The sequence below is a fragment of the Leopardus geoffroyi genome, chromosome C3 (genome assembly GCF_018350155.1).
Source record: "Leopardus geoffroyi isolate Oge1 chromosome C3, O.geoffroyi_Oge1_pat1.0, whole genome shotgun sequence".
Classification (NCBI taxonomy): Eukaryota; Metazoa; Chordata; class Mammalia; order Carnivora; family Felidae; genus Leopardus; species Leopardus geoffroyi.
The window spans coordinates 115,337,519-115,361,274 of NC_059338.1; the positions used below are offsets into that span (position 1 = coordinate 115,337,519).

The following is a 23,756-nucleotide window of genomic DNA, read 5'->3' on the forward strand; positions in this document are numbered from 1 at the left end:
TTCCCCAAGACTGAAGCCTGCTCTTCAATACTCCCAAGACATTTTAAAAGACCCTGCTTTCATTTGGAAAGACCCAGTGAGTCCTGATGTTGCAATTTACCTGGCCGAAAATATCACCGTCAGCTGGAAACCGCTGCTGAGTCCACCCACCAGGTCCAACTCCTTGGATGGTGATGATGGGGGTGATATTGATAGCCACTGGTTTTGAAAGTATCAGACTCTGTACTAGGATCTTTACACCTAGCAAGTAGTTTATTCCTCACAAAACTTCTATACTACAGCCATTGTCATCTCCAGTTTACCAGAATGAGGCCCAGAAATGTGAAGCCATTTGCCCAAGATCTGACTAGAAACTGGATTCAAACTCGGTTTAGCTTTCTCCACAATCCATGTTCTGACCTTTAGGAATGATTGTGACATAGGACTCCCTTTAGAGGATCAGCCTCTCTGATTTAGGGTGACCAATCATCCCCATTCTCCTGAGACTCTCCTGATTTTAACTGCATGAGAGCTACATCCTGGGAAGCCCCTCAGTCTCAGAAAAGCCAGGCCCAGGGGCCACCTTAGCTGGTGTTAGGAGCCTTGACTCTGGTCCATTCTCTCTTCTCCGTGGTCAGAGCCACAGTAGGTCAAGCCTGCAGTAGGCTCAATGGAGCGCTGGGCATTTGAGGGCGGAAGTTACTCCTCCCCGGGGGTAACTGAGGGAAGATTAGAGGCTTCTAGGCCCCTGGCCTTTTTGAGTAGTGAGCTTCAGCTGCCTTTGGCAAGGCACTAGAAGAACATTGAGGAGCGATGTCCCTTTACCCACATATTTTTTTCTTTGCACTGTTGGTTTCTTTAGTAGGAAATAGAAGGGACAACACTCTTCAGCTGAGTCCAAGTTGTCACCCTCTCCAGTCTTCAAATCTGAACCAGTCCTTGGTGACACGGCCTAACTTACCTTCCCTTGCCCTTCTCCCAGTCCCATGCAAGGCTAAGTTTCGGGAATGTTCTATCATGGAAGCCATGTACAACTTCAGAGCCCACCTGCTCTTGGGATGGCTCATGGCTAGATCTATCCTCAGATGGGCAGCAGAGGCCCCATGAGCTTAACCTTCAGAGCCCTGTACCTGCAAGAGTCCTTGCAAAGTGCCTGAGAAAGATTTCTGCCATATGTTCACTGATGGAACTTTTTTCCCCAACATTTTCAAAAGTGAGACATATTAACCTCAACTGATTAAGACTGGTGTCTCCTTCCATGCCTGCTACTCCTTCATCAAACTTCACATGCCGCAGTTCAGGTCAGCAAGCCATGACTACCTTTTGGGACCTGGCTATGGAGAAATTAGGTTGGGGATATGCCATATGAAATGACATCTGGAGGGATGTTTTGGGAAGTTTCAATAAAACAAACGGAAATTCCAGAAAATTGGGCTTTATATTTTTTGTTTTAAAATTTACGTATTAAATAAGTTTAAAAACCCAGATGAAAATTAGTGGCACAGGAAACAGAAGCAAAAACACGTGCAAGGAGTTGAAGAAAAAGCCTACGATGACAACTGAGCTGCAGCCCAATGAAAACTCACATAATATCAAAAGCAGTGATATTTTATTTCTTTATTTCATTTCATTTATTTCATTTCCCAATAAAGAGGGTGAGCAGGCCCTTGGTTTGTTTGAAAATCGAGTTAATGAAAAGAAGTAAATCAGGTAACACATTTTTTAAATTAATTATTTGCTCTTTATTTATTTATTTATTTATTTTGAGAGAGAGAGAGCGCGAGTGGGGAAAGGGCAGAGGGAGAGCAAGACTCATAGAGCCCAACATGGGGCTGGTTCCCACAGTCATGAGATCACGACCTGCACGGAAGCTGGATGCTTAACCGAGTCTGCATGGTCGTGAATTCTTTGTCAAAAGAGCACACGCACTACCATCCAGAATAAAAGCCATGTTGAGTGGCCCAGGTCAATTTGCTGAGAACAAGATTAATGAAGTCAATTTTAGAGACATCCCTTCACATGCGCTATCAAAAGTATGCAGGTGCTTTCCCTACGAGGTTCGCGGCACTAGCAGCTCCACGAAGATTCCTGTATTCCTGGTTGCAGCCGCACTTGCACGGGAGCTGCTGATGGCTGCGAACTCCCTAGATTGTTAAATAAGATAAATTATAATACAGTGTGAACTTTTTCCAGTATTCAATACCTGTAGTTCAGTAAGCAATTTTCTCATGTATGGCATGCTGCTGGGGCGCAGTTGAACTTTAAAGTTCATCGCGAAGCAGATGATCTTTCGTTCTTTTGCATAGCAATCAGAGTTGAAATTTGCTTACATCCACAAATTGAGGACGGTTTCACAAAGTGAGAAGTAAACAGAAATGCCAATTTTCAAAAAATTAAATGAAATTAAATGTATTAACTTCCTCGGAACACTGCACTACAACAAGAACACCAATGACATACCGGTGAATGCCAACGGTCAATTCAAGGACCACATAAAAGTAGTTATTGCGCAAGAAAACTTGAAATGTCCCGAAATAGTACAGCTGACCCACGAAAGAAATTTTGGTAGACATTTTCACAACTTTGGCAGCTACGCTAAATGTCCACATGACATTACTGATACCAAATGGGGAATCTAAAGTACTTTAAATATTATCGACACAAAAAGACAAATTTTTCTCAACCATGCGAAGGGCAATAGTGAATTTTCTTTTTTCCTCTTTAAAAAATGTTACATAATTGCTGTCATATGAAGAGGTGATGAAAGAGTACATTAAAAAAAATGTTCTAAAAAATATGCCGGAAGTAAATCCAGAAGTGAATTAATTAAAAATAATATACTACTCTGCTGAGTCTTGAGGGGGTTTGTGGTATTTGTCAGTTTGGCCACATTTTAAACATGTGATTTCATTTTTCTTCATGTCATTCTAAATAAATATCTATTTTCACTTCTAATTTTGTAATCTGTTTCAGAATTAAAGATTTGGCACTTCCAAAAGATTAAGCTCCAGATCCCTTGGAGCATAGACCTGCCTTCTCCCCATTCGCAATGCCTGAGGTTAGTAGATTCGAGCCACCAAGCAGGCCTGGGCTATTTTTGTATGCAGAGTCAGAATCCATATTATGCAACTGGAACTCCCACGTCTCTTTTTTTTCAGGCCCTAGCTTGAGAATTGCAAATGCTCAAAACTTTCCAATTTTAAGACGGTGATTCTCCAAAGGAACATTTTGGAAGTATCCTTATTTGTTCGCAGGAGTACACCCCTGCTATTTCCCACAGTCTATTTTAGAGTCTGTTTTTATTTTATAAAGTTTTGGCCTAAATACGACAGAGCCCCAATAGATGTTCAATCATGTATTAATTATTAGCATGCATTTAGAAAATTTGATAGTAAATAAAGTTTTGTAAATGTAATCAGATTGACTTAGTGAAATCAGCTGGTTTTGCTTTATTTATTGTAACTGTTATTGTAGTAGCCAGAGGCATTAGAAATGAAAACACACACACACACACACACACAAAACCCTAAACGTAAGATATCAAAAATACCCAACAGGACTACTCCTCCCCGTCACTTCAGGCCATCTGGTCCTTTGCTTGGCCTAGATTCTACTCATTTATCTATAGCGTCAAGGAATCTGGCAAAACTAAACACTATTGTATGAAAAAATAAGGCAAATTAAATACACCATGATTCAGTTTATTTAAAGTAATTTCAACCTTTTTGGGCTATCTAGTTATTTACTAGTATGAACAATCAAGTTTATTTGAAACATCTCATCTTATTTATTAGAAACAGGCAAGTCCCATGATATTCAAGCCAGGCTCAAATTATGACTTAAAATCCTGATTTTATTCCAAGTGCATGACTTAGGATTTCAGAACAACAATGCAATAGAGTGAAAAGTCTAGAAGAGCCACACCTGGAGGTAGAAGACTATACTTCCAATAATAAATGTTTTAGCATATAAAATTTATTTCAGGAAATAAAGCTAATCATCAAATACCTACAGCAGTCATCGGTCTGAATTTAGACGCTGAATTTAGAGCCAGACAGACCTGGGTTCAAAAGCTATCTAACATGGCCAGGTTATTGTACTAAGTTTGCCTAATTTCCCTGGTGTGCAAAAACAGCATAATAATACAGACCTTATAAGGCGGTTGAGACAATAAATGAGACAAATGTGCATAATAAATGCTGGTGAATGGGAGTTATTTTTAACATTGCTGTAATAAGTTGATAATAATTTTTAATAATAAGGGTAGTGTTCTGTACTATCTATTTAAAATATCTTCCATTTTTTATTACACTTTGTTTGCCAATACAAAATTTTTAAATGATTAGAATCAAAACAAATTTTTGGAGGATCTTTATATCTGACAGGGAAGAATCCTAGCCTAATTAGACAAGAAGGGAGGGAATAAATCTGAGACCATCCCTTACATGCCAAATGTAGACGAGACAGCGTGTTACTCACAGCACAGCACACAGCAGGAGCATCAGCATAGTGATGCCAGATTCCAGGTCTCCAAGCCCCACGGGTGACACCATGGGCCCAGATGGAGGCTACACATGCAGTGGATTGTACTGCAGCTGAGGAACCCAGAACCAAGGGACCAGCAATTCCTGAGCAAGCCGCAAACAAGCCAGTCCCCTCCACTAGAGCGTGAGCAGTTGTACGGAGGTCATGATGTGGTCATCCGCACCAGCTTAGTGGCTCATGTGGCTATGAAGACTGTTCAGTATCAGGGGATTGATACACCTTGCAGTTTATATCCAAGGACATGCAGGGATAAATAATGAGGGCTCATGATGAACTGCTTCCCTAACAATGCTGTTTTCAAGAAACCACAGTCTTTCCTTGAAGTTAAGCATTAACTGGAGATACTATTGTTTACATCATCTGATTCTGATTCAATGATCTTAACTGTCTTGAGAATCTAAGACATTTTACCTTTTTACAAATTAATATTGTGAAATAATAAGGAACCTACTTCCTCCATTCCCACCTATCCAGAATTGTCTAGCTAATTAGCCTCTACAATTGAGTGCAACATTTCAAACTGGTACAGAAGTATATAAAATGCTGTTTGTTGGAATCCTGGGTGGCTCAGTCGGTTGAACACCTGACCTCTGCTCAGGTCCTGATCTCACGGTTCGTGGGTTTGAGCCCCACATCATGTTCGCTGCTGTCAGCACGCAGCCTGCTTCGGATCCTCTGTCCCTCTCTCTCTCTGAAGACCAGATGGCCTCTTCCCCCGCTTGTGTGCTTTCTCTCAATCTCTCTCTCTCTCTCTCTCTCTCTCTCAAAAATAAATAAACATTTAAAAAGATAAAATAAAATAAAATGCTATTTGTGATACAAACTAACCATTTGACTCCGGTCACTGCGTTTCTCTGCAACATCTACACATGTTTCTTACAGATCTGTTTCTGCCTCTATCCTCCTACTCAGTCTCAGAGCGCATAATAACAGGTACAAAAATATAAAAATCCAGTAACAATGTGCAAAAACATTAATAGCTCCAACACAAGTAGATTGATTTTTAGGGCTTTTCATTGTTCCTCTTTCGTACCTTAGTAAACTGTTGGCCACAAGAAAACACATTTTTTTCCTGTAAAGTTACTGTAAGACTCAGCACCATTTTCAACTTCTACAAAGCAAAAGATGGAAAGAGTATGTAAGATTATGCTAAATATCATTTAACACCATAGATTTTCAAAAGATCAACCGCCTGATACGATGTTAAATATAGTTGAATGTGGTCCCACATCTCTGTGCCATCTTGCCAACTTTCCGTCGGATGCAATTTGCAACAAGCAACATATTAAACCCCCATAAATAGTCATTATAATGTAAACACCGAACACTCCTTATTGTAGCAATGAAAGCAGCCTATCCAAAATATATTACAAAAAAAAAAAAAGCAGAAAACAAATCCTTGAATTTCATCTCAGGGCAGAAGGTGGATTTGAATTTGAAGACATGCCAAATGGTAATTTTGGGCACAAATATTTCAGACAAAGCTGATCTATTATGAGTAATAACAGCATATGTTAGTTTCTAAGTCAGTTTGCATATGTCACAGGAAGCACACCCAATTAGCATGTGAGGCCATTTACACTTCAGCAAAGTTATTAACAGTAAATCATAACAAAGTAGGTATGATCAAATTATACATTCTATTTTGAATATGCATAAAAATCTGACACAAAAACAGCAAAATAGAGAAAGGTAGAATCTTACATGAATTAAATAAGCAAATTAGCTTCTTTTTTTCTTTTTGTTTCCAATTACTGTTATTATTAATAATTATTATTATTCTTTTCTTTCCACATAGCTGGTTGCTATGGCTCTTGACAGTTTCCTTTTAGCTAGCTAAGCCTCGGAGGATTAAAGAAGACATTTGGCCTTTATGGTTTTCTGTGTCTGAATGTGTATGTCCTGAGGAGAGAAAGGGCTGTGCGAGAAGCTATTAAACACCAATGAGCGAGCACGGATGTGGAATGTCTGAGTTATGTTCACTGAAACAGATGTCGTGTCCCACAATTCCCTGAGCTGCCTCAGGCTTTTGCTGGTGTCAACCCTGTGGTAAATGGGTTTTCATAATGAATTTACTGTGAATTCTCACACACACACAAACCATTAGAATCACATTAAAGGGCTGACTAACAGCCACCGAGACTCTGAGCAGGACTGTCTTTTGTTCATTTGGGAGAAGCTCTGAAGGATCCAGAATCTCAAATCAATCATTCATGATAGTTTGGAGAGAGTAACAAGCCCTCTCTATGGCTGGAGAGGGACAAGCACATTTTTGGGGAGGAGGAGGGTTCTTGAACCCCATGGAATGCAGGACTTCCTTTTTTTTTTTCCAGATTGTCACAGGAATGATTATTCCTCTCAATACCAAATGGACGGTAGTTGATCAAACTAACCTGTGCTTTCAATTATTTTGTTTAGTCATTTCTCTCTTTTTTTGTGTGCTTATTTATTTTTGAGAGACAAAGTACGAGCAGGGGAGGGGCGGAGAGAGAGGGAGACACCGAATCTGAAGCAGGCTCCAGGCTCTGAGCTGTCAGCACAGAGCCTGACATGGGGCTCAAACTTGTGAACCGCGAGATCATGACCTGGCTCAACCGACTGAGCCACCCAGACGCCCCTAGTCATTTATCTTTAAAAAAATATTTTAGCAAACAAACCAAACAAAATCTTTGCAGTAAATGACGCAAATATATTGAAGAATATTCCAAAGGGGCTACCAAATATGTATGGAATATCTAGAGGGCAGGGACAGCTTACTGTTGGCCTGAAGGTAAGGATGAAAAGCTGCAAGGAAGAACCAGAGATTGTGACAGAAACAAAGATACAGAAGAGCCATATCAAAAGGAGACACTCGAAGTGTGATCTGTTTCTCAGAAAATAGCAAAGCTACTTGTACCACTAAACCTAACAAAAACAACAGTAAATTCTGTTGGTTGAGCACCTAGTATGTCTCAAGCAGTAGACTAGATGTTTTTAATACATTCTCTTATTTTTCCCTCATAAAAACCTCAAGAACGAAAACCAAAAGCATTTGTAAACGCTTCCCTGCTGCCAGCCTTTGTTCTCAGACTCACACCATTCCCTGCCACCACCAGTTGTTGTTCTCTCAGCCAGTTGACCCTCGAGCTCTTTCCTCTTGCTGAGATTTTGTGCCTGAGTTTTCCCCTTTTGGGATCCTCTGGGGGTCTGCTTCCCTCACCCTAACCTTGCTTTTTGTTTGGATGTCATCCTCTCCTCCCATATGTCCTAGTTAAAAATTGTCTCCTCTAAGAATCCTTCCTGGAGTGCCTTAGCCTGAGTGAGTTCCCAAGTGTCTCCCCCAATCCCGCCCCTACCCTCTTTTTTCCTGGCTGTGTTATTCTCTACCATAGCGGTGCCTTGCCGTATCAGCTCTTCAGGGCACTTTCTCGATTTGCAAGTATTTATTTGCATGTTGACTTGCCCAACTTTTGTCTCCTCCTTACTAGAGTAAAACAGCACAAATTCAGCTTCCAGCTTCTTATTCTCTCACTGATCTCTACCCAGCACACGGGCAACAGTTTGGCTTACAGGCAGGTGCTCAATAAACATTCATTGGATGACAAAATGTGCTAAATGCCTTGAATTAATTCTTTCACTTAACGAGTGACCTTCCTGTTCGCTTACTGAGGACAATACACCACGGGCCTCGCAGAGAGTAAACGCCTGGGTAAGATTGAAAACCAATTCTATAGGACTTCAGACCATGCCTTTAACCATGACTTGCCCATCTGACAGATCTCACAGACTTGGAGTATCCATTTGCTATAGACCTTTAGGATTGTTTTGTGGTTTTTATTTTGAAGTCTCTTCCACAATCTTGGCCAACAGCCACCTTTGCAGTGCTGCTTTAGCGCTGCTGCTCTCAGGCGTCCATCAGCTACACTCAGCCTCCGAGCTCTTCAGCAACTTGGGGTCAAGCACATCAGGCAAGGAAAAGGTGAAACGTTTCCACCAGATCTGTAGCTCTAGTTGTGTACAAGCCTAGGGAACAAAAACCTCACCCTGTTCTAACACCTGCGGGTGGATTAAAGCCACAGGCTTTGTCAGGTGGGGACTTGGTTGGAACCCAAAAGGAATGATAATTCTATTTCACTGGAGCTTCTAACTACCTTTCAGCTACTATGATCCATGGTGAAGGAGGGAAGGAAGGAGGGGAGGAAGGAACGAACGAAGGGACGAAGGAAAAGAAAGGAGAAAGGGAAAAAGGAAGCTGTAGTTTCTGCTATGGACTGAATTATGTCTCCCCCAAACTCACATGTTGAGGCTCTAACCTCCAATGCGGTGATACCTGAAGGCAGGACCTTTAGGAGGTCATTTGGTTTTGATGAACTCATAGGGTGGAGCCCTCAGGATGGGATTAGTGCCTTCATGAGGAGAAACAGAGGAAAGCTTGCTTCCCCCTCACTCTCACCACCTTCATTCACTGAGGAAAGGTCGTATGAAGACATTACAAGAAAGAAGTCATCAGTAGTGCAAGGAGAGAGCTCTCAAAAGACACTGACCCTGCTAGCACTTTGATCTTGAACTTCCAGTCTCCAGAAGTCTGAGAAATAAATTCCTCTTGTTTAAACCCCCCAAACAATGGTATTTTGTTATGGTGCTTCAAGCCGACTGAGACAGTTTCTCCCATCAAAAATAAAACTAGGTAAGTGTGATTACTAGCTCTCATTTCCCATGACATCATTTCTTTTTCACTTTTTGGTCATGTCCTTATGGTAAATCATCTTCCTTCTAGTCGTTGAGCTTTGGGAGATTTGGGAAACTTAAAGAAACCTGTAGACTACTTGTACCTTGGCTTCTAAATATTTGTTTGGTGACACAGCATCACCCATGTCACGGGCCCCAAGCAGATTTCTATGCTAGGAAATATCACAAAGTTTCCACAAACATATTGCTGCACCACAATATTATATTATTTCCTTTTTTTTTTTTTTTTCCCTAATCTCATCTTTATTTCACCACTATGGGGAAAATGAGCAGGAGGAAAGACCTTAAATACACTCTTATCTCCCCTAATAGTCCAAGAAGTTTATCTCTGAATTGGTACATTATGCTTCAAAAACTACCGATTTCAAGCTCTGTGACTCCATGATTTTAGAAATTGGTCTCAGATATAAACCAATTATATGGAAGGGGGAAAAGTGCAAACTAAAGCAAAATCATACAGAAGTCCAGCTAATTTTGCCCTTAGAATGAATAGATACACATAGACGTAAATACAGGGAAAATGTGGATCTTCCTGAAATGTTTAAAGATGAATGTTCAGCTTTTTGGACATCCTAACCACTGTGTAAAAAGATAAACTCTGAATAAGACTTTCTACCTTACAGAGTTGCTTTAAGCATTACATTATATAATACTTGTCTTTAAAACAATGCTGCCATAGCAGGTCATCAATAAGTGATCATTTATTTATACTTCATATTTACACATTTTAGACACTGTTTTATAAAATGAATCCCTTAGGGTTTGCCTTATAACGTAGGAATACATCAGATTCTTTGCATTTTCAATCAGTTCAGACATTTTCAATGTCTATTTTCCCTCCTCTTGGAGAAGATTAAGGTGAATGAGGGAATACTCTCTGGACGGGTTTGCACAGAGCCTGACGCAGGGCTTGAACTCATGAACACAAGATCATGACCTGAGCCGAAGTCAGATGCTTAACCCGCTGAGCCACCTAGGCACCCCTCTGGACAAGTTTTATTGCCCTTTAACAGTGGCTTAAGTTAGGGTATTATTATTATTATTACTTGTTTTTCTTTGATGTGCTTTTTCATTCCTTGTCAGGGAAGGGAGTGGGATACAATGCAGATATCCTGGCCAAAGAATTTTGCTAAGAAGTTTGTGAGATAGGGCAGAGGCAACTAATTGTTTAGGTCATGTATCGGGGAGTGAGAGTCAGCAGGTGTAGAGGAAAGAGGGGAAAAGGGGGCCAGAAAGTAGCTTACTAGTGGTATAGCTGGAAGAGCAGTGAGGAAGCATGGCTAGAGACTGGTAAAAAGACAACTCAGTTATATGCAGACAGAACAACCGAGGCATTACTGCCCAGCAACTTGGAATATTAGGAAATGCATTTATGGGTCTGGCTAAGGAGAGTGTCAGGCATTGTTAAACATGTCATTTGGTTTTTTGTTTTTTGTTTTTGGTTTTAGCTGCATTGGATCAGGTGAAGAGAGAGATGAACAAAGACAAAATCTCTCAGTTTGAAAGCAGAATTCAGAGGAAATGTAGGAGAACTAGGGATTGCTGGGTTGAAATATAAAACCGATTCCCATTTCCAACCCATAGAAGATTCATTGTGAGAAGTGGCCTTTGCATAAAGATGTATTTGAGTCTATAATTATAAAACCCTTTAAGATCTCAGAAAGACTTCAATTGGTAGCTAATAGACTTATAGTCAGTCAAGATGTTGTTTGAAATTTGAAAGTGTGTTGTCCTACAGCACTTTTATATGCTCAGAGTTATAGGGATCTGTTCCCCTCCTCCCTCCCCAAATTATGGGTGTCACCTTTGGGGTATGACATCAATCCTAGTAAGATTCACGAAAATTTAAAGAGAATGGTACTGATGCAAACATTGGCTCTTCGGACCAAAAGGAACAGATGTGCTTAAGAAAATTTAAATAACAATAAAAAAGGCCTCTGGACCTTCAACCTTCCGTGAAAAAGAAGCTGAGACAAGTACTCAGCCGCAAACACCAGCTACTTCTGATCAAAAAGGAGAACAGAAAAAAGGCCAGGGGGTGGAACCAAGATCTGAGACCCACAGATTCAGGAGTCACTCCCAGGCTGCAGCACCAGACCCTGATCAAGGAACAAGCCTTGTCCGAGTGAAGGAACACTGGTGATGGGTGCCCAACTGCTTTTCAGAATTACTGCAAAATCCTGACCACTACATGCTTCCCCTTCTTTACTTTTCATTTAAATATATATATTGTTAATTTTGGAGTAGTCTTCATATTTACTAGAAAGCTGCAAAGATAATACAGAGAGTTCCCATGTCCTCCTCATGCATGTTTCCCAGACTGTGAACATTTTACAAAACCATGAAGCATTTGTCTCAGCTAAGGAACCATATTGGTACATTGCCATTAATTAAAGTCTACAGTTTATTCAAGTTCCACTGCTTTTCCCCTCGTGTCCTCATTTCCCTACTGTCCTAAGGCTCTGTGTCGGGAAACTCCAAGATACCACAACACATTTCACCAACACGTCTCCTTAGTTTCCTCTGCTGTGACGGTATCTTCATCTTTCTTTGCATTTGAGAACCTTGATGGTTTTGAGGTCTGTTTAGAAGGTATTTTAAAGTCAAATTAGAGGTCTTTGACCCTCAATTTGGGCTTTTCTGGTGTTTTTCTTATGGTGGCACTGCTCCGGCCCTAATGGGATTGTCCAATGGAGAATCTGCCCGTTTCTCCAAGGAGCCCTGGTTCCCTCTACTGGATGATGGCATTGGGAACCAAGACCCAAGTGCTGGGTGTGCTCCCTGCTCCATTCTTACTGTTTTTTGAGCACAGGTGTCTACTGTGATTACTCTGCCCCCGTCTTACCATTTTATGTTGAGTGTGTAGCTGGACGATCACTCGTGCTTCTAGTTCACATCTTTCAGCATCAAAGGAAGCTGCCTCTAAGGAGCTTCCCCCACAACGAACTAGACCCTGGTCGCGAGGTCCCGGACTTTAAGCCAGGTGTCATAATTGGTGCGAGCCTTTGGGGTCCCTGGAGGAGAGTGAGCATATTTTTCATGTTGCCAGAACGTGAATAATTTGTGTCAGCAGAGGTGGACTCTGGTATACTGTTTGATGGCCACGGCATTATTCACCTCCCTTTCACACAGTGGTTTTGGCGTTCCTCCCATCCACGGACGGAGTGCATTTCTCCTTTTGCTTGAAACTGGACTGGAGTTGTGGAAGTTACATGTTTCGAGCTCTTGAGTCAAGGCTCCTGGAGGGCTTGCGCCTGCTGCCTTCCTTTTCTTAGGATCCTGACACCACTAGGCTGATGAGAAGCACAAGTGCAGACCGCTTGGGTGAGGAAGCCCACTCACTGGGTACATCCCAGGTGCGCCCAGCCCCCAGCTCGCTCACCGGCTGAGTGCAGCAATATAGTGAGCCCAGGGGAGACCAGCAGAGTCCAGCCACTCACGCCATTGTGAGAAATGATAACTCAACCTTTTAGGTAGTAATTTGTTAAGAAGAAATGGATACTGGGGCGCCTGGGTGGCTCAGTCGGTTAAGCGTCCGACTTCAGCCAGGTCACGATCTCGCGGTCCGTGAGTTCGAGCCCCGCGTCAGGCTCTGGGCTGATGGCTCAGAGCTTGGAGCCTGCTTCCGATTCTGTGTCTCCCTCTCTCTCTGCCCCTTGCCCATTCATGCTCTGTCTCTCTCTGTCTCAAAAATAAATAAAATTAAAAAAAAAATTAAAAAAAAGAAGAAGAAGAAATGGATAATTAACATAGCACAGAAACTTTCTTGTAGACTGCTCAAAAGGTCATATTTCTATTGATCCAAAATCTACTGCCCTGTAAGTTCTATTTGCCCAGGTCAGGGGTTTTCATAGGTCATGAAATATAGTAAATTGTAATAGTGAGTTAAGAGTTGATTTCCTCTTTTTATATTACAGTAGTCCCCCTTCATCTGCAGTTTCACTTTCCCCGGTTTCAGTTACCAGTAGTCAAACGCTGTCCGGAAGCAGAACCTCCTCCTTCAGAAGGTCAAGAGTAGCAAACACCACATCACGATGCCGCCGTTGTTCACTTCTCTGCATAGTATCAGGTAGGCATTTTATCATTTCGTGTCATCCCAAGAAGGGTGAGTACATACAATAAGATATTTTGAGAGAGAGGCCACATTCAAATAATCTTCATTACAATGTATTGTCATAATTGTTCTATTTTATTATTAGTTGTTGTTAATCTCTTACTGTGCCTACTTCTTCAATTAAACTTTATTATAGGCATGTATGCATAGGAAAAAACCAAAATCTATAGGATTTGGTGTTATCCGTGGTCCCAGGAATCCGCTGGGGGTGTTGGGACATATCTCCCGTTGATAAGGCAGGGGGGGATACTGTATAGTATTTTTACTGGAGACATACGAAATTAGTGCTTTCCTAGAACAGAAAGTTGTATCAGTAGACATATTGAGAACTGTCACAAATTGGCAAGATATTGGGAATTGAAGGTTCTGATTCCCCCAACCTCACCCCCCACCCCCACCCCCGGCCAGATGGCACCTTGGAGATACCTACTGACTCCACCTGAAAGTAGAGATTAGTTCTCTAGGAGGTCAGGTTAGGAAAGTGCAAGTGTAATTGTGATTAAAAACGGGCAAGTTTAAATTGTTCAACAGAGACAGCAACTTTCTCATGAGGAAAGTTCTATTTACGTTTCCAGATTTACGTCAAGTCACTGACCTTGTGCAGCCTGGCCTTGGGTCTTCTAAAGATAGATGCCAACTTCTTTCCTTTAGTTGATTCCTAGGTTTTTAATATCTTCATATAGTTTTAGTGTTGATAGATAGACTATTTTATTCATCCCTTACTTCAACAAACACATATTAACTATAACAGTTAATGGGGCAAGAATACAATAATAATTCCTACATAGCCAATGATTTTAAAAGCATATAAATGAACAATTTAGTAAAATATTACTAAAGATATTTAGTAAATATTAGAGGAAAAAAACAAGTGGGCATCTAATGTACACTGGATGAATTGCAATAAAGGATCTAAATCTGTTTTTGATGTCTGACTACTGCCGACAGCTTTTAAGCCTTACATCTCACTCCCTCCCTTTTGCCCCACATCTGGGCAAGCTGATAAGAAAGCCTGGTGCTTCCTCCTTTGTTGTGGGAAGTTCAACCTTTTCCCTAGCCACACCCCCTAAGCACCACAAAAATCTCAGACTGGTCTCCTTCGCTTGATCTCTCAAATCATTTTTGACCAGCTTGGGAGGCCTGCCCTGTTCTCCCCAGAAAGCTAATTATTAAGTAAATAAACTTTTTAAAATCCTGTTGGTGCCTGTGTGGCATCATCAGGCTTGAACCAAATTTCGGGTAAGGGTAGCCATCTCGTCTCTAGAGAATGACCACAAAATAGGTGCTCATAAAGGGTAAGATTATAATTAGGATTTTAAGAAGGACACAGTGGTTGAGTATGAAAAGCAAAGAAAATCAGTAAGAGGAGGATTGAAAAGTAGCCACTAAGTTTGGGAATTTGGAAGTGAATGAGGACTTTTTTTCCAGAATCCTCTAAAAGTGTGATGGGGAAAACAAGTCAGATTGCAGACGCAAGAGATGAGCAAGTCGAGGCAGCAAATGTCGACTACCGTTTCAACAAATTGGAGTGGAGATTATTCAGGGATGCGGAAGCTGAGCAGTAAGAAAAGGCAGAAAAGGAAGCCAGGCCAAGTGAGGACTGTTTTTTGTTTCTTGTTTTTTGTTTTTGTTTTTGTTTTTGAGGGAAGGAAATAAGACAAGGATTTTTTTATAGACTAGGGTTACATGCAATCAAATAAAAGAGGTTGAAGACACTGGAAAGAGGGATTAATCAATAGAACAAGGTGGAAAAGCAAAGTGAAAGTTTTGATCAAAAAAAAAAGAAAAGAAATGAACAAAGCAAGGTGGGGAGGAGAAAAACTCCATATGACAGATTTAATATTGACTAAAAGAAAATCCATCCGGTGATGTTCAAACAATACAAGTATATAAGTGTTCGATGTATGTATCTTTAGGTGGCCAGGCTCAGTAGGAAATTGATGGAGAAAATGCATATTGGTTGCTACAGGTGGAGGCATGGTTACCTCTGGAAGATCCATAGGAATGGGATTTAGAAGGGAGATTAAGGTTGTAGTGAGAGTTGAAAATGCTGGAAAACAGGGATGGCAGAATCCCTGAGCACAGAGAAGTGAAAGCGTTGACAGGGAGCTCTAAGCCCCACCTTGGGCTAGAGACTGGAAATTATCAGAGACACCAATCTGCAAAAATGTGATCACCTTTCAGCTACCTTCTTTGGATTACCCAACAATCTGGTGCTCTGTGTATACCGCAAGGGTTGGGGTCCAGGATGTCAAGACCACACACGTTAGATACCCCTTCGGTTTTACCCAGACTGCAAGCACTTTGTCTAACAATTATTACGTCCTGTTTCATTTCACCTTCTCTTTCCCTCACACTGGCATCAACTTGGACGGCTGGCCCTGGGCAAGTGAGACATTGTGCAGTGGGACCCCCTCCTCACAAATCCACCGGGACCTGGGTTACAGAATCTTGTTACATAACATTTACTTTAGCACAATTTCTGATTTCCTTTTTTTTTATTGTGAGATGGAGTCCAAATACATAGCTTATTAATTTTCGATCTTCAGAATATGCAGAAAAATGAAACCCGAAGACATACATTCACCCATCTGGCAGTGATTCATAATTGAATATTATTTTCTCTCTACTTATGATGGTTTACATCAGCCTCAATCCCTGAACTGAAAGTAGCTGAGTAATATCGCTGGCACCGTCTTTTTATCCCAGTTCCGTACGTGCAGAATAAAAGGTTTAACTATAATTCACTCTGGTAGCATTACACAGGGAATTTCAATGAAGGTGTTGAAAGAAAATAATTACCCATGGAGCCTGAGGCTAGAAGGGAAATCTCTCTCTCTCTCTCCCTCTCTTACAATATGTTTCTAATGGCTATGCATGAGGAGCAACCTGGAGGATGGGGCCATTTTCTCACATGACTGCATCAGAATCTGTCAAATATGGTATAAATTTGTGAAACGGGAAGGAGACTAACATTTTTCTTGATGAAGGATATTAAATACAAACTTCCGGTCTTAGGAAATTCACCCAGGAATATATGAATAGGGATCGCACGTTTCAGATACTTTCTGACTCTGACAAACTAATATTGATCAAAAGCTGTGGTGACTTTGACATGGTCCTCTGCCACGTGACCTAACTATACGCCCAGTCCCGGTTGCTTAGGAACAGCAACATAGATCCACTGGGTATACATACTGACCAATGCACAAGCCCAAACAGAGCAAGTGATGAACATGTACGTGCCTAACAGAGCACAGGGTGTCTTTCAACTACCAGACTCAGGATAGCCTTTGTGACTGTAATTCCAAACTGTAGGTTGCAAAACTAAAGCAGATGATCGTTAAAAATCCTTACTTCCAAGCCCACCTCAAAAAAACTCTGACTCCCTAGGTCTTGAATAAATGTGCTTGAATCTGCATATTTAGCCAATACTCATGGCGATTCTGGATCACATTTCAACTAAGGTTGAAGAGAAAGCTGGAACCATCATCTGATTGGTTTTAATTGATTAAAACTCTACCCTGTGGAGTGAGACCCTTACTACTTCAGTATTTTCATTGGCAGTATGGAGAGAGGCAACTGAAGAAAAGAAAAGGTTTACACAAGACAGGAATTGTATGTCAATCCTGTTTTTGGCAGTCGCGCTGCTATTCTCAAATTTTAATTCCAGAGCCAAAGCAAAAGGCATAGGTCCAAGCCCCAGGAAAATCTGCTATGTGGAAAGAATTGTTTGGCTTCATGAACCCCACTTCCACTGTGTGTGTGTGTCTTCGGGGTGAGGGACAAGGAGGGCCCTGGTCCTCCAAGAATGCTGGGGGCATATCGCTTAGCCTGCCTCCCCAACATCACTGTTTGGTCCCCCTTACCACACCAGCCTGCATCCTAACACCACACCCCCACTCCCAACCTTGCCCTCAGCGGCACCCTGAGCTCCAAATAATTTCTAACCAGCCTTCCTCATCAAAATTATGACTTAAGTTTTATAAGCTGATTAGATGAACTGGTCCTTCCTAAGGCTAGCACAACGCATGGCGATGGCTTACATGTATCTTTCCTTTCTTATTACTATAATGGATGACTCATGATAAGAACTTCAGACCCTGTGAAAGATAGGTGAAGCAAATAACTGGATTCAGGAGACATCAAGATACTCCTGAAATCATACCCACCATAGGGTTAATCATGTCAGCCAACCTCTTCCTCGTATACACACTACCTGTGCAAACCTGCCCTCACCCTCCATTTTTCTTTCTCCTCCAAACCTATCTACTGCCTGGGCATTATTTTCCCTGCCCTCCCTTTCCTGAACTCTCTCAGGCTTTGTTAGCCTAAGTAAAGGCACCTTTATTTAAGCAATGAGTCGCTTACTACAAATTTTAGAAAATAGGGAAGCTTGGGAACCCTGTAGGATATAAATCAAAGTGTAAGGAAGTGTAGACACAGGGGTCTTAAATATGGAAGTTGATCTGGAAAACACATTATAGTCTCAAAGAGGCTCTCTCTTTCCTTACTTTTCTATCCTCACAAAGGCAGAAATTACTTCAAAACCAAGAAGGAAAAAAAAGCTAGAAGCAAAGGAAATAATGATAGAACTCCAGTTTTATTTTTATTTCTTTTTTATTGAAGCATCTTTTTTTTTTACCGTATCAATTAGTAGGTATAGATTCTTACTGGAATTATTAATTAGCCAGTTTATAAATGTGGCCGTAAGAACCAGAGGCTCCAAATAGGAAAACTAATACTACCAAGCTTCCTATACTTAATAGAGAGAGTGATCTTTTATAATTTAGAACCACACGGAGACACATTTGAACAAAATGACCTTCCTGTTGCTAAATAAAGTAAGGATTTGTATATAAGGACTTCTCTGATGGAGATCATTTCAGAGCACTTAGCTAGTTTGTAGTAACCTAGCATCCTTTCCTTCTTAAAAAAAAAAAAAAAAAATCAACAACAACAAAAACCAAAACAAAAAAAACAAGAAAACCAAAATGGAGCCCTCTCACTGAAGTTAGCATCTGAACTGCTCTGTGCCAGTCTCTGTGACAACTGGTAGGATCATGCATGTCTCTGAATTTTCTTTAAAGCAATATGATAGCTAAAGGAAAATTAAGTAATTCAATTCTGTCTTCTGTAACTAGATGGCTAGTCATTAGGATCCATCATCAAAATATACGGCTCAACTTCTGAATAGCCACTGGTACATTGCAAACCCATTTCTGACCACTTCACTCAGAACCTTATCTAAGTGGCCAAATATTGTTAGTAATGTCTATGCTGACCTACTGTCTCTAGTACTGGAATTCTTTGTTCATGATTATCATGTTTTTGATGCAACAACATTACATTATATTAAACACAGAATTCTACTAAGCCTGAATTTCTCAGACATAAAAAAGGAAAATTTTAAATGTACAAGAAATATGTAACTTCCTGCTATGGTATGAATTGTGTCCCCTCCCCAAAATTCATATGTTAAAGCCCTAGCCCCCAATGTGAGATATGGTATTTGGAGATAGGGACTATAAGGAGGTAATAACAGTTAAATGAGGTCATAAAGCATAAAGGTGAGGTCCTAAGCTTATAGGATTACTGTCCTTATAAAAAAAAGATACTAGAGAGCATGCTCTCTCTCCACCTTGTGAGCAAGAAAGTGGCCATTTGCAAGCCAATAAAAGAGCTCTCAAAAAGAAACTGGCACCTTGATCCTTATCTTCTCAGCCTACAGAAATTTAAGAGATAAACGCCTATATGTTAAGCCTGGCAGGACTAAGACACTCCCATTAGTCACTGTTCCTGCCACCCTAAGGACACAGCACCCACTTTCTGCTATACTTCCTATCCTCTTTCCTTGCTGCATTCTAATTATTAGCACATATTATCATCAAACTTACAATAAGTGTATTTTAAGTTTATCCATTTACTTCCTGTTTTCCCTTGTTAGAATGTAAGTTCCATGAGGACAGGGATTTCTTTGTTGTTTTATTCACTGCTGTGTCTTCAATACCTAGAAGCATGCCTTCTCTTCTTGTCTTTGGAGCAGTAACCTTTAAAATGTTAAGGAATACTAGGAGCACTAGAATGGCTCAGTTGGTTAAAGCTTCTGACTCCTGATTTTGGCTCCGGTCATCGTCCCTCAGTTCGTGGGTTCAAGCCCCATATCGGACTCTGCACGGACCCTGTGAAGCCTGCTTAGGATTCTCTCTCTCTCTCCCTCTCTCTCTGCCCCTCCTGTTCTCGCTCTCTCTCTCAAAATAAATAAATAAGCTTGAAAAAAGATAAAAAAAATAAAATAAAATGCTAAAGAATAATGAACTTGGAGTGCTAGAATACTAGAAATAGTATAAAACACCAGAAACTCAGGAAAGACAAACAACAGCATATAAAGGAAGAACCCAAACAAATAAAAAAATTAACATATACATATACACATTAAAATTAGAACATAAAAGATGTAAACCTGGTCAAAGAGGATCGTGCAAATGTTGTCTTGAAGCAAAACGTACCCTTATTAGCAGTCCATAAATTAAAGCATAATATCTTACAATCCTACGTTGATATTTTATAAGAACAAATTACCAAGAACAATAGATACTTCCAGGAATTTTCAACACATGGTGGTCAGTCTAAGAAAGCAATATGTATTATTTGCTTTGCAGGAGAGTAAATACTTGGAAATAATGGACACAGATCCAGTCAAGCATAATAGTTATCATATTTCAATTTATTTCCATGTAAATTGGTTGTTACATGCTGAGTTAGTACAAAGAATTATAAAAGAGATGATTAAATGCATTGAAAAATATAGAAAAATAAGTGCAGCATATTAGACTACATGATTTTTAACTAAAAATCTTTGGATTATGAAGGCACCACTGAACTCATTTGAAATCTGGCAACAAACTCCCACAGAATACAGAACGTGCATTTCTAAGGCATATGTATGTTCAACAACATACTAATACATTTTGGTAACCACTAAATGTCAAACATTATCCATACAGGGTATTAACACATTAATGTTTTCATTAAAAAAGAAAGATCTCTTTCCTCATTACATTACGCATTTATAGAATAGAGAGCTGTCAAATAAATTATTGCAAAGTAGTTCAAGCTAGACCTTATAACACTTGAATCATATAATCGGGGGCAAATAACCTTTAAAATGAAAGATAAATGGTAAAATTTAAGGGCATTTAATTTGCATAAATGTAATGTTAACGGTCTTTTCCTGGTTTCATATTTTATGCTTAATTTATATATGTCACTCTATTGGGTCCTTAACACTCTTATAGGTCAGTTTTAATTTTTTCGAGTTTTATTTTACCAGAATAAGTAATATGGAAGTAGTTTATCATATATAAAAATAAGGTGATCTCATAAAAATAATTTAGCACAACTAGAAACATTCTAGCATCAAGATAATTTTATAGTTCCTTTGTTAACGCTTGCTTTGAAATAAATATGTATATTTTAGAATCCTGTGTGTATAAAACTAAAATTCAACTTTGGGCTCTCAGAACTCAATTGCAAGGAATTCTTCCATGTTAACGGTCATTGCAACCTTGGGATGCAGAAGAAGACTTAGAACAAAGACCTTTACAGGGTGTATGGTTTGGTCTTCCTTTACTTTAAAAATAATATTAGCATTTGACACTCAAGTTATTGGCTTTAAAGTTTTATCTATTAAACTTCTAGTATAAACATAGAAATGCATTCAAATACACCTGCCCAGACAGTATTGCGTCAGCTTTAACAATAAAATAGAACAAACCACCCATTGATTAACCATAATGATTTGAAGGGCATCCATGGTTCATAATCTCTAACAAATTATAAAATTCCTGCAGTGCATGAATTTAATTATAGGCCAAAGCTACAGAGCAAAATATTGATTCAGACACAGCAAAAATATTTTTTCTTTTCTTAACTTTCCTTGACTTATGTTTACATGCCAACACCAATGGATTTCGGATGGTAAAAGCTGCCACCATCCACCATTGGAATAATTTAAATGGACAAAATAGAGTGAAATTCCTTTCTCTAAGGACATTTTCCTTCTAATTCTTACCCCCTCTTTTTCTTGGAACCATATTTGATGAGAATGAAGGTTGGCCTCACTCATTTTGATCCAAATTAGTGATGAAAAGATTGAGGCTTCCTTTGGGACAAAGACTTTTCTTTTTAGTTCATGTCAACCAAAAAAACTGAAATTGAAATGGTAGGGTAAGTTATGAGATTCACAACATTTATTATTCCCTTTCATTTTAATGCATTGTGCTACCTATGATTTAATGTGAAAATTAAGGGCCATGTGAACGTTTACCACACATTTGTTAGGGACCATTACATCACTTGGCAGGGAGTCGAAGTTTCATACAGATGCCCACAAAAATACCCAAATGGCCAGTCTTTAAATTTTGTTTTCACCCTACTTTTCGAATGCACTTTAAAGTGCCTGCCTCTTTGTTACACTGGCAATTTCAAGAACAGTTACCACACTTTCAAATGTAAGCATAATTATATACCTAGACCTATCTTCAAAAATGAGTTTCTTCATAAGTGTATCAAATCATCTGATAAAAATATGAACCTCTGTAATTGTATGTGATTGCAGATATATATACAAGCATGAAAATGATAATTTATTCAGGTCACCCTGGCCTGTGGTGTTTGTCAATTACCCTGCTGATTTGGTAGATTTACAGATAATCACATATCCAAGTCCTACTCTAACAAAAGAAAAACATCCTATGGAGACCTCTCTATCTATCTATCTATCTATCTATCTATCTATCTATCTGGACAGAAGGAGATAAATGTATTATATTGATTGTATCTCTGAAACAGGAAAGTCCCAAATTACTACAGTTAATTGTATTAGAATAGGACAAAGCTATTCTACTGGTGGTATTTATTTTCTCATCTAAAAATCATATTTGTGAAAAAGTATAAAATATGCAACTTCCATATACTCTGGCTCCAACAAAACCTAAGGTAAAACTGAGACTTTCTGGGGTTGGAATGCAGAAATTTGGGCTAAGCATTTCCAATATTCGTAGTAAAACGGACTAATTTCGAGAACTTGGTCACTGGGATACGAGTTATCTTGAAAATAATGCTGAAGACTTCCTTTCATGGAAAGATATGGAAAACAATGGATTCTAGTTTGTCATTTGTTTTTGTTTGACTTCATCTCTGTGAATTTCATATCATATTGTATGAAGAAACATTTAATCTTATTGATGTTTAATAGCCTTTTTATGTTTTTGGAGGGGAAAATGGCACATTAGCTAAGTTGTTTTTATGTATTAGTTACAGATGATGCTGGGTTTTTACAAATGGCTTGCAAATGCTCTAAATCTCTTATGACAAAGTATTTCTCAGTTTTACAAGTTAACTTACAACAAAACAGACATAAAACAACACAAAATACCGTGGCAAAGGAAATAAATTTGTATTTGCCTCTCAGTACAGAAAAAACTAAATGCATACCAATTTTTACAAAATAACTATACGATAACCTACTTACTAACAAAGATTAAGGAAATTTCCTGGTGAATCTTGACCAGTGGCTATGCAGTTATTAAGTCACATCGTATTTATAGTAGAGGTCATCTGTAGGATCTCAGCAACAAAAAAGGGTGTGCAAAATGTCAGAGTATGGCCTCTTCAGGGCAGTTGCTAAAGACAAGAGCTGTACTGTAGCAACAGGGTCTCAGACTTCACTGTGATCGCTGAGTTTGCTCAAATTCTAAAATAGGAGAGGAAGAAAAAAGGACACGTTCGACTCCTAAATTGCTACCACAATCAAAGAAAGTAGCAACTCATGCAAGCTGCCCAGCCAAGTTAAGCAGATAGACATTCTACCACACATCAGAGTACAGAGGTTTAAAGCTCCAAGTCCAAGCCCCACGTCAGGCTCAGTGCTGACAGCTCAGAGCCTGGAGCTTGCCTTAGATTCTGTGTCTCCCTCTCTCTCTGCCCCTCCCCTGCTCAAGCTCTGTCTCTGTCTCAAAAATAAATAAAAATATTTAAAAAAAATAATAGTATCTATGTTCCAGATCTAATGAATTAATACAGGTAAAGCTCTTAGGATATTTCTGGAATATAATGAATATTCAATAAATGTTAGGTGTATAATAATAGTAATAATAATAATTGTTATTATTATTATTTTACAAATACATACTGTTCTGATTGAATATAATAGGGATGACTCTGGGAAGCACCGAATGCTGTTCTAGGGATGACAGAAAGCAAAATGATTCAAAGCTAATGAAAAATTGCAAGATGTCAAAGCTTTGGGAACAGTTCTAAAACTAACCATAAAGGCCAGTATTTGGAAGATAATTCTGACACTTCATATCATGGGAGCGCTGGACTC

General features: G+C 39.5%; 1 protein-coding gene and 1 long non-coding RNA gene across 3 annotated transcripts in view; one reads left to right on the forward strand and one right to left on the reverse strand.

The window, feature by feature from the left end:
* Positions 1-23,756, forward strand: part of LOC123585802 — a 117,322-nt gene that overhangs the window by 47,247 nt on the left and 46,319 nt on the right. Inside the window, exons 3-4 of one of the 2 annotated variants that reach the window (XR_006706428.1) lie at positions 13,211-13,321; positions 14,795-15,081. This is a non-coding gene — a long non-coding RNA (uncharacterized LOC123585802). Of the gene's footprint in view, positions 1-13,210; positions 13,322-14,794; positions 15,082-23,756 lie in introns of those variants that run through there. The other variant, XR_006706429.1, reaches the window with a different exon arrangement.
* SLC26A7 (solute carrier family 26 member 7) overlaps positions 20,073-23,756 on the reverse strand; it is a 119,375-nt gene continuing 115,691 nt past the window's right edge. The window contains exon 19 of the mRNA XM_045454269.1: positions 20,073-23,123. Coding sequence (XP_045310225.1) covers positions 23,088-23,123 — 36 coding nt within the window. The 3' untranslated portion in view covers positions 20,073-23,087. The remainder of the gene's footprint in view (positions 23,124-23,756) is intronic.